Source organism: Topomyia yanbarensis, chromosome 2 (genome assembly GCF_030247195.1).
Source record: "Topomyia yanbarensis strain Yona2022 chromosome 2, ASM3024719v1, whole genome shotgun sequence".
NCBI classification, from domain to species: Eukaryota; Metazoa; Arthropoda; class Insecta; order Diptera; family Culicidae; genus Topomyia; species Topomyia yanbarensis.
Window position 1 is genome coordinate 425,257,780 of NC_080671.1, and position 12,023 is coordinate 425,269,802.

A 12,023-nucleotide genomic window follows, 5' to 3' on the forward strand; every position below is an offset into this window, starting at 1 on the left:
GACGAATCCGCCAATAACGTCAATTGAAATTTCAAAAAACTTGTATAAATCTGTGTTGTGTATTGAAAATCTATATTCTGTATCAGGTCTGTATCTGCGCTTAAAAATCTGTATAATACAGATAAATCTTAATCATTTATCATTGGCTGCTACTGACTGAGTTTGAGCTGAATCTGACATTAGAATGCGATATGCGAGAAACCTGCTTGCAGCAAATCAAAGAGATGATGTCTGAGTGAAAGTCAAGCAAATTTTCTCGGAGTGCCTACGTTTAATCTGACATGCTTCATTTGATTTGCCACAAGCAGGTTTCCTATTGTCATTACCAGCCCCATCTCAGCTTCTCGCCGCCACTCTGTCAGCGGCCTTAGGTTAGGTCAACAAAGTGGCGGCGAGAATTCGACATTACTCAGTCAGTCTCATTAGAAATTCTGGCTGGTTTCTGGCGGAATTCCAGCTCAAATACAACAACGGATTCCGAGTTGGAATTTCTGTCTTGATTTCCCCGAATGAAAAATAAGAATAAGAGAAATGTTTTCTTTTTTAACAAGCTTGTTATTGTTTGGGTACAGAATCCGGTACAGATTTTTCTTTAGAAGTGTACAGATAGAAAAGATTATTCAACTCTCGGCACATATTTAATGGTGGCAACACGCAACACTGGTATGCACTGATTAAAAAAAATATACTCTCTAGCGTCACCTGGTGGATAAATTTAATATTAATCTGTCCATTTTTGAGTAGACTCCTCAAGAATATTTCAAAAAATACCTAATCCTTAATCTGCCTCTTTCCAGTAGATTACTAGCTAGTCGTTGAAAACCGCATCAACGCCAACACAAAATCAAAATTTCTATGTAATTCTACGTATTAGATCCGTTATATGGCTAGCTTTTTGTAGTTTTCTAAAATGAATGATCATGCGTTCCTATTTAACGAACGAGAAGCTTCTCAGGCGTAATACATATAAATCGTCGATAACCGTGCGTTCCCACTATTGCCCATTCAAATACCGTGCGCTCACTTCAGAACAGATCCGGTTACAAGCACCGAACCTGTAGCTGTGTAAATAGTTATGCGAACCATTATCAGTGTTATCTAATTCTCACCCGCCACATGCTACGAGTGCTAATTCCACGCCCAATTCTAAATTTCATCAGATGTGTGATGAGATATATCAATCTTGTCACATGGCTAACGGCAGGCAAATCGGGAAGCAGGTAATAGTCCTCTTATCCACTATTCATATAATTTTTTGACAAATTATTAAATTTTATTAAATTTCTAAAAACCGGTCCTAGCAGAAAAATATCGAGAATTGAGAAGCAATGTCACAAGATTTATTCCCAATGGTATTTGCTCATAAATTACATCAATGTAAAACATAGTCTGCAAACTTACCCAGTAGTGACATGAAAAATCCATAAGCAACGCATGTCCTGCTACCGAATATCCAGTGGTGTGAAATGGCCGACGCCAGGGTGAACGGGTTGCCGATGATGGAAACGGAAAAATCCGAACAAACCACATTGAACAGGATGATGTTCATTGGCGTCCAGAGCTGGTTGCAAAAAGAATGGAAAGAAAATTAACAGATTCGACACGACCCCGAGTGATGAAGGGGCCACTTAATTGGTGCATAGTTTTCAATAAGGTTGTAGTTGGTTGTAAAGTTTAATTTATAACATTGATACAAATTCTACCTTGAAACCTCCCTTCCCCCCCAGGTGGATGCAGGAAAAGGAATGGTTCCGAGATTGTATCTTCTGGGAGCGGTTGAGCAGATGCGGTTGCAGTTGATTGAAAGTTGTTCCATCCGTTCCGTTTTTGTCGGTTGAATTGGATAGAAGATATACACTGACGATAACTCACCTGAACATCCTTGCACATAAGTGCGATCACGAACAGGTTCAGAAAGAATCCAAAAAATCCAATAAAAAACAGTGTCACTGCAGCAGCCACGTAGGCCCATGGTTCCATCAGCTCCGGCTGTCGGCCATCGAGGTAAACGAGCCAGGGGGAACCATCCTTCGTGTCTGAACCATTGACGATGGCGGTTGCAGTGTTGGCGGATGTTGAAACCAAGGTTGATACGATGTACTTGCTGAAGTTGGTGGCATTGCTGACACCGATATCGTTCATCTTTTCCGGTGCCCGTTTCGATGGGGCTGCTGGAAACGGAACATTTTCTTCCGGAGTCCGATATTTTCCGGATCGGACTGTGAGCAGTTTGTTGTCGTCGAGTGGTGGTAGTGCGTAATAAACTATATGAATTACTTATCCTAGCACAGTTGAAACCGTGAGCTCTCTACACTTATGATTCACCCGGAATGACCGAACGGAGGTCGTGTGTGCCAGTAAACGGAGTTCACTATTAAATTAAATGATTCGAATCGTACGATGGTTTATACCTGTTACTACAAGAGATCTTCTTCTAGAGAGCGACAGACAGACAGATAATTTGTTATGCACGAACTGATAAAATTACTGAAGAAATAAATGATAAGTGAGGAACGTTACTGAAGCTAAGTGAAATTTATGCACTTCGACACAGCTAACATTTATATTCCGCCACTGTGTTTTGCCGGTTGCATCACTTGGAATCTGTAAATGACAGAAAAAAAAATCCGATTTAACTATGAGAGGGAAACATATTCGTTATCTGCCTGTGCATAACAAAGTTATTGCAGAATTGTTTATGAAATTGTTTTCACATCAATTGCTTATCAAATTATACGGTTGCTTCGGGTGTCCTACCACATAGTTAGGGACCATTCGGAAATTACGCATTACTTTTAGAGGAGGGGGGCTAATTTGAATATAGCTATGTCTCCACCGTTCTCCAACAGAGCCCAAACATTATAACACCCACGGATAACCCCAAAAATTTGTACATGCGTTTAGATGGCACACTATTGAAAATCGGTTAATAATTTAACACGAAAATTTAATTTTCCCGTGAAAGGTTTTTTACCACCAAAACGTACTGTATATATGTTTTATTTAACCTTTTTGTCATTCGCAGTAACGACACTGCACCCGAGGGGACGAGTAGGTTCGGTCGTAGTCACCGTAACATTCCCCTAACCGTAACACTGGTCACCGCTCTGAGTGCCAGTTTTACCAGAATCCAGATCCAGCACCGCAAGTTTCGCTACCGGTCTTCGAAGCACTCCGGCTGATGTTTGCACCCACGCTTGGCGTACTCGGCCGTCTTGACCTTTGCGAACCCTCAGAACCCGTCCACGCACCCATCCATTGCGGAGTCCATCGTCAATAATTATTACCAAATCTCCTTGCTTCACCGATCTTACTTCCCCAAACCATTTTGTCCTTCTTGATATTACAGGCAGATACTCGCGGATCCAACGCCGCCAGAATAGATCCACCATGCGACGACAATGGTCCCAGTCACTCCGACATATGGCATTCGACTCGTAGATTTTCCTCGGAGTCTGCACGACTCCGTTGGAACTCATAAGGAGGAAATGATTGGGTGTTAATGATTCTTGGTTGCCTTCATCCAATGCTAGGAAGGTCAAAGGCCTGGAATTGACAATACCTTCGGCCTCCACTAATACCGTTCCGAACATCTCTTCCGTTGGAAGCTTGGTAGTTGTCATCGCGTAGAAAGCTGTTTTAACTGAGCGTACCATCCGCTCCCAAGCGCCGCCCATATGCGGAGCGGACGGAGGGATGAAAAGCCATCTCGTACTGGCGTTTGTGAAGGTCTCCGCAAGGCTTTCATTAATGCTTTTAATCTCGCTTCGAAGTTCGTTGCAGGCACCGAGAAAGTTTGTCGCGTTATCGCTGTATATTTCTGATGGTGAGCCACGCCTGGCTACAAAACGCCGAATTGCCATCTTGCATGACTCGGTTGAAAGCGAATGCACGACTTCTAGATGCACCGCACGGATGGAAAGACATGTGAATAACGCAACCCAGCGTTTCACGTTGTTTCGACCAACTCTAATAGTCATTGGCCCGAAATAATCCAGACCGACGAATGTAAATGGCCGGAAGAATGCTCCTAGTCTGGCAGCTGGTAGAGGGCTCATTCTAGGTACCGATGGTTTCGCTTTACGAATCTTGCATTGCTGGCACTCTCTGGTTACGCTTCGAACGACAACGCGTAGGCAGGATACGTGGAAACGCTGGAGCATTTCGTTGATCACCGTTTCCCTATTACCATGCAGGAACTTGTGATGATACCACATTATGATGATGGTCGTAACGTGGTGATTCCGAGGGAGTATGATGGGGTACCTTGTGTCGTAAGCCGCGAACGAAGCCAGGCTGATTCTGCTTTCCATACGCATGACCCCTTTCTCATCAATGAATGCAGCAAGTTTGAAAAGCCTACTGTCGCAGCCTAATTTCGAGCCTCCTTTCTGAGTGCCAATAGAAGACAGTATGTCCACTTCCTTCGGGTAGACCTCCTTTTGAATCGCACGAAAGACCCACGACTCCGCCGTTGCTAACTCTTCTTGGCACAATGGACCCTTTGTAGTGGGATGTTTTCGGGCTTTGGCTTTCAAATTGCCGACATATCGCACAACGTACCCGACGGTTCTAGACAAACGGTGCCATTTCGAAAATCTCTCCCAGTCGAAAACTGAGTGAACTACATGATGCTCGATCACCAAATTGGACCGTCGCTCCTCGGTTGTATCGTACATGACATCGGAAGATGACGGCCAGTACTCCTCATTAATATGCAAAACTTCAGGGTCCCCAAACCAGCGACCCTCCGGGGTTAGATTAGGCTCGCCTTTCCACTTTGTAGCATCATCAGACGCATTCATATCCGAAGGAATCCAACGCCATTCAGTAGCACGTGTCTTCTCCAGAATCTCTCCGACGCGGAATGCTACGAACTGGCTATATCTTCGTTGATCCGAATTAATCCATCCCAGCACTGTTTTAGAATCGGTCCAAATGAATCTCTTCGCAATAGGTAGAGTGTGAGTGGAGCAGATGTCTTCGACTAGACGCGCTCCTAACACCGCAGCTTGAAGTTCCAGCCGAGGCACGGACGTCAATTTGAGAGGGGCGACCTTTGCCTTCCCAGTCACCAATGCGCAATGAATTTTTCCATCTACCTCGGTGCGTAAATAGGCCACACACGCGAAGGCGGCTAAACTGGCATCTACAAACATGTGTAATTGTATATTCTTGACTTTCGATGACAGCTGTCTTGGAAAATAACATCGCTGCACTCGCACCGCTGCTAAGGAAGGGAAAAGGGCAACCCATTGGTCCCATCGTTGTCTTAACTCAACAGGAATTCTTTCATCCCACGTAACCTTGCTGCGCCAAACGTCCTGGATTAGGATTTTCCCATGAATGGTAAAGTGTGAAAGAAATCCCAGAGGATCATATAAAGTCATCACCGTCTTCAGCAGCTCTCTCTTGGTAGGCCATTCAGGTACCGCCACAAAGTTAGCCGCGTACGTGAACGCATCTTCTTCCGGTAACCACAACACTCCCAACACACGTTCCGAACAGTGGCCAGTCTCCATCGAGAACTCCTTAACGTCGGCGCTCGTTGTTTCACCCAGCTTTTGCAGAACTTCCTTCGAGTTGGACATCCACCCACGAATAATAAATCCGCCTCGGGAATGAACAAAAGCAACCTCTTTCGCTCTCTTGATCGCTTCATCTCCACTGTCCACGCTGTCCAGATAGTCGTCAACATAATGTTTACGTATTATTGCGTCTGTAGCTTCTGGATATCGATCTGCATATTCGCTTGCGTTTAGGTTCTTAACAAATTGTGCCGAACACGGCGAACTGGCAGCTCCGAAAGTGGCCACACTCATGAAGTACACTTGTGGCTCATGGTTTGGGTCATCTCTCCATAAAATTCGCTGGGCGTGTTTATCTTCCTTTCGCATAAGCATCTGGTGAAACATTTCTTTCACATCCGCACATAGAGCTATTTGTCGTTCTCGGAATCCGGTTAGAACTGACTTCAACGGTACAAGCAGATCCGGCCCCTTACTCAGCATTGTGTTTAAGCTCACCCCATCCACTTTCGCTGCTGCGTCACAGAAGATGCGGATTTTACCTGGCTTTTTAGGATTAATAACCACGCCCAGTGGTAAATACCAAACTTTTCGTGGATCCACCGCGATCAAATCAGCCTTGGATGCTTTCTCAATATACCCTTTTATTTTGTACTCCTCTATCTGCCTACGAACATTGGAACCGAGTTCAGGATCCGCCAACATACGTCGCTCCAGACATTCCAGCCTTCGCACAGCCGTGAAGTTGCTATCAGGAAATTCGAAGGTATCGTACTTCCACAACAACCCGATTTGGAATCGGAAGCCTACGCGCAATGTGGTAATTTGCAGAGTCCGCCTAGCTCGTTGATTTTCTTCGGACTCTAAGTTTCGTTGTAGGGACACTCCCATATTCTTACTCCTTGACTATATTGTGCAAGTCCTCATCCTCATGTACGCACTGGCACATGTGCATGCTGAAGCATGGTTCATTCCTCATCGTTGCTATCGGACCATGAATTGACCACCCTAGTCTAGTTTTGGTGCCGATACTCATCTAGTAGCCTTTCACGCCTTTTCAAGGTGACACTTAAATGAGCATTGTCATTACCGTTTAGAATCTTGGGAACGACATCCTTGTAATCCGGAATGGGTAGTCCAGCCAAATACGGATAACGTTCAACAAGATCCTTATAGCATAGGGTCTGCCTTGGTAATCCCAAGCTTTTCACCGTTCGAGCTTCAGAAATGGTGTACTTCTTTCGGTGTGTAACACCTGATATGTCCAACTTCACCCGCTTAGATTGCTCTTCGGAACGAGTAACATTACCCGTCCAGGCCAGACATAGATTATCGGCTTTACCATCAACATCAAGGAAATTCGTAATAGAATCCTCAACCAACGTTATCGACGAACCGTCGTCTAGGAAGGCGAATGTCGTGATCGATCGTGTCTTTCCGTGGAGTGTCACAGGAACAATGCGAAAAAGGGAACCTGTCCCGGTGTGGTGATGATTTTGCACTGCATTGTTGTTTGACGTAGATGCATCGCTTCTCTTTGAGATAGAATGCAGCATCGGGTGATGTCTATAATCACAACCATCTATTCCACATCGCCCTTTCGACTTGCATGGACGCCTTCCATGCGAAAATAAACAAATACGACAAAGCGATAGTTTTTGAACCAATTTCCATCGGTTATCGACGTCCCACTTTTCGAACGTAGCACAATCCATCACTTTGTGCAAGGGGTCTTGGCACACCAGGCACTGCCTCCCCGTTGAACCATTTTCCTCGGGCTTAGGGTGGCTGACAGTAGGCGCTGAATGTGGATTGCAGAAATTCTTTTCCTTTGACTTGTCGTTCTTTTGATGATTTGGTTTTGCGTCAATGGTCAGAGTAACCTCTGTGGCCGCAGACACAATCATGGACATGTACGCAGCAAACGTTCGAAGATCGGCTCCTGGTTGTTGACGTTTGACCATCGCCCAGTCCAGCTTGAGGTTCGCAGGAAGTTTTTCCACTAACTCATAAAGCAACGTTGGATTGTTCAAATGTGCCTCCTGGTTACTAGCGTGAAGGTGGTCACAGAGGTTCTGAACTGCCATTCCGAATCCGATGAGCGTCTCAAGTTTGTCTGACTTCGGTGCTGGAACTTCTCGAACCTTCTTCAGTAGAGCGTACACCAAGATTTCCGGTCTCCCATATAAAGTCTGTAGCGTGGCTAAGACTAGTGGAACTGAATCCGGAATCAAAAGCCTACTTCGAACAGCTTCCAAAGCGACTCCTCGTAGACAACGTTGCAATCGCATCAAATTTTCCGCGTTTGTAAACCCACAAGCATTAGTGGAATTGGTGAATGAACTAATAAATAAAGGCCATTCTTCCAGGTTCCCTGAGAACGGAGGGAGCTCCTTCGACATCACCTGGCGTGCAGCTAGCTGCCGCGATGTGGGTCCTATTTCGTTTTCCGTCGGTGGTTGGACGGCGGGAGGATTATACATGCCCATTCGCGGTGGGTGTTCCCATGGTAGCTCAGGAGGTAAGGGACAATGTCGATCGTATTGATTAATATAATTCGGGAAAGGAGGAAAATATACAGGAAACGAATTACTAGTACCACCCTGATTGCCTACCGGTACGGGTATCGTGGTACCTTGCGATATGCTTACTCCAACTGACGGATAATTACTGTTGCCCTGATTTACTATCTGCGCTGGTATCGCATAACCTTGCGAGTTGCTTACTCCTATTGATGGATTTCCTCCAACTATTGCGCTTCCATGCGGAAACCAAAACGGATATTGTTGAGACGTTCGATTTAACAACCCACCCAAACTGCTCAAATTCGGTGGACCACCCACAGCCGATTGAATGACGGGTTGTGTCACTGATGGACGGTTTGCACACACCGGCGCGACGGAACTTGATATTGGAGCTGGAATTGCCGACTGGATCGATTGAACGGTCGTCAGGATAGTGCTGGTCTTATTGCACACTGGTGTCGTTGCTGCTATTCCCGTGGAGAGCGTATTAGAAACACTTTTGACAGCAGGGGAGCTTGCTACCGTTTGGAGTGCATCGGAATGCGTGGGATCTGCCACTACAGCGGTCGAAGTCGTAGTCGCAACTGGAACAGTTTCTTGGGTGACTAAGGTTGAATTAACCAAGCCCCCTAGATGTCGCTCTCGCCATTGGTTGACTTTGCTGATGCTGCTTTGGGCAGATTTCCGGCTTTTTAGATCATCACAATCGTTGTCACAATCCTCCTCTAATGCACGAAACTTTTCCTGCAAATATATCGAATCGATTTCGAGCTGCTTTTTCTCCACCTCGTTCTCCTTCAGCAATCTTTCCGCTTCGTGACGTCTGCGTTGCTCCTCCCGTTCGAGCTCTAACTGTCGCTTCATCAGCTCTTTCTGTTGCTGCAGTTTCATAAGACGAAGCTTTGTTCGATTCCGGGTGCTACCTGTGGATGTTCCGACTTCCGAGTTGGCCACGCTGGATGATTTCTGTGGATGAAAATCTTCCTTGTCGTTAAAGACACACTTCCGACAGCAAAAGTCCTTCTCGCTAATACTTTCCCCAACACCGACGCAGTCGAAATGCCACCAAGATCCGCATTTGTCACAAGCGACCATCCGGCTGTTGTCCGATCCTTGACAAGCCTGACAGCTTTGGTTGTTGTTTGGCATCTTTTAGATCCGTACAGATCTTTTAGTTTGTTAGATTATGAATTTTCGGATTCTTCGTAGCGAATCCACCAATTAGTTCTGATGGAAAATGCTAAAAGCTAAAGGGTATATTTCAGTACATATTTCGTAAGTAATAAAGCATGGAACTCACATCTGATAACCTCCAATTTTACAATAATCCAACAGTTATATGCTCATCTGATTAAATTCACGCAGTATCTGTTTTAAGTATATAATAGTTATATAATAGATATTTCGTAGCCTATTATAATGTATTAACTTTAATCGTACTAAGAAATGAGAAACAATAGATTACCGTAGGATAAATTCACGTGTTTAACGTCTGCACTTTTATATTATATACCGGTTTAGGATGACTTGCTCTCGGTCTTATGACAAATCGCCCTCGAACTGTCTCGCCTGTCATTGTCATTCGCAGTAACGACACTGCACCCGAGGGGACGTGTAGGTTCGGTCGTAGTCACCGTAACACTTTTGGTTCCCTGCTCAGTACCACTCAGCACCACAACTACTTTAAACCCTTTGACTCCCTGCTCGTGCCATTTAGCACCACTACCCCTTTTAGCACCACTTCGATCTTTTCGCAGACTACTCGATCTAGTCTATTCTCAAACAATGAGTCTAGCCTGCTCAGACGAAGAATTCCCCGGCGACAGAAGTTCTCCCAAAATCAAGCCAGATACCGAGGTCTGTTCGATGATTTCGATGGAGCAAGGTGTCTGGTTAGCTAGTGCCCCGACGACACGCGAATGGCGATAATTTATCGCGATCTACTCAGTCTAGCCCCCGGCGGTAGATCTGGCTTACGCCGACGGAGAGTTTCCCGGCGGTGATAGCTCTCCCGAAACCGTTGCTCGCTGTTCAGACAGTCTAGATCTGCGTCACCACTCTGTTGACCGTGTTCAACATGTTGATGTCTAAATTAGTTATGGAATTTGCGTTTCGACTTCGTCTCATCAGAATCCGATACTAACTTAGTGACATGATTAAGCTAGCGCCGGCTTGACGCTAGCTCCAAAAACGAATACACGATTTGTGTTTCTGAGCAAACCTCTAGCTCTGCATGATGTCCACCAACTTGCTGTCAGTCAGACTACACTCTTAGAAAAAATGAGCATTACATTTGACGTAAACAACGTAACGACGTATTTTTCCATCCGATACTAGGATTTTACATGCTATGATATGTAAAATTAAATATTGTGACACTTTCGATGTAAAACTTAGGCTGAATGACCTAGGAAAAGCCGAACAACTCACATTTTTACATGTAATTACATGTAAATTTATGTGAATTGGGACGCTCCTTTTATGTGCATCTGGCAAGATGTAATGTTACACGACTTTTTTTTGCTGTTGTTTTCTAGATTTTGAGATACTTGCCGTTATCAATATTTGGTAATTGTTTGTGTTCAGCGGTTTCTGACCAGAATAAACCGTAGGGTAGAGATTTTACATGGCGGTTATACCCCTACCCAGTCAAACCATTTCGAAACCGGTTCGGAATTCTAAGTTAATTCAGTATCAACCGAATGAGTCGGAATCGGTTGTTTTCTTTGAACCAGAATCCATTCAGGATTTCGAACCGGTTCCAGAATGGATTGGACGGAGAGTTGGGATGAGTAAGTCTGGGGGCGCTAGTGTTTTATCGTATATTAAATCAAATGTTTACACACGTTTTAAATGTGTTCCACTGTTACCCCGTCTCCCATAATGTGCCGTTTTTCACAAAACTGGAACATACAAGTTTGTCTTTAATATTTAATACTATGTGTAATTATACTGTCACGTTATGTTTTGCACTGAATTTCTCCCAAACGTGACATGCAAGATCTTGCAACGGAACATTGATTCTCTCACCGTCCATAGATATGAAGCTCTTAATTATAGCATTGTCACTCACTGTGTCATGTGTTTTTAATAATTAAAAATTTCACTGTATTTTAAATTATTCAAAATGAATGATTTCGTCTGGACCAACTTGTTGAATGCTATGGGCGCTGAATACCTGACATGGTAGAACTCGATAATGGTGACTATCATAAGTCTAACCTTCATTTTCATCTTCACAAAATGTTTCTCATCACGAATACTCGGTCTTACGCGAGACATCAATAATCAATCACAGTATTTAGCCGGAGCACCACTTTTTGCTTCTGCGACTCACTCATCTCGACAGATTACAAGGTCAAGAAGTATAGTAGCAGTTTCATTTGCTCTACAGCCAAGACACATAATAATAACTATATTTGTCGTTCGCTTCGCACTGGCTCGGACAGAAACATAAGCCACACTGAGTTTCGTGTACATTGTTTTTGGTTGTTGGAAAGAGTAATCTCCTTTAACCTTTTCTCAATAATTTGTTCATACCAAACGAGCTACAAAATTATTAAAAGTCGCTGATAATCATGTTTTTAAGTTTATTATTAAGTCATTTGGGGGGAGGTCTTTGGCTCCCTAGCTCCCCCTCTAGCCTGTCCATCAACCAGCCACGCCTTTATGTAATCCCGAGCAAATACTCATGGGTTCAAACACCACATAGCCCCTTGAAAAGACCTTAAACATGGTCCGTGCCATCATCAAGACACCATAAAATGGTCTCAGTAACCCATAAATATACCAACATATGATATTTTATATGGGATCTACCGGGCCATGGTGATTTCGTTTGCTCGGGATGTTTGTATCAATTGGATTTTAACATTACAGTAAAACTTTCGATTCCTTCCCGGAAGGAAAAAATCGACGCGTATTTAGTGTATTGAATATGTAATGTAATGATCATAAATGATAAAATTCA

At 44.2% G+C, this 12,023-nt stretch overlaps 2 protein-coding genes across 2 annotated transcripts in view; both read right to left on the reverse strand.

Annotated features, from left to right (window-relative positions):
* Positions 1-12,023, reverse strand: part of LOC131685302 (vertebrate ancient opsin-like) — a 77,516-nt gene that overhangs the window by 40,788 nt on the left and 24,705 nt on the right. The window contains exons 3-4 of the mRNA XM_058968934.1: positions 1,873-2,604; positions 1,402-1,561 (exon numbers count right to left, since the gene is read on the reverse strand). Of these exons, the coding sequence (XP_058824917.1) occupies positions 1,402-1,561; positions 1,873-2,142 (430 nt within the window). The 5' untranslated portion in view covers positions 2,143-2,604. The remainder of the gene's footprint in view (positions 1-1,401; positions 1,562-1,872; positions 2,605-12,023) is intronic.
* On the reverse strand, positions 3,084-6,419 carry LOC131680956 (uncharacterized). The gene has a single exon (XM_058961670.1). It carries the CDS (start codon positions 6,417-6,419, stop codon positions 3,084-3,086), a length of 3,336 nt encoding a protein of 1,111 aa, XP_058817653.1.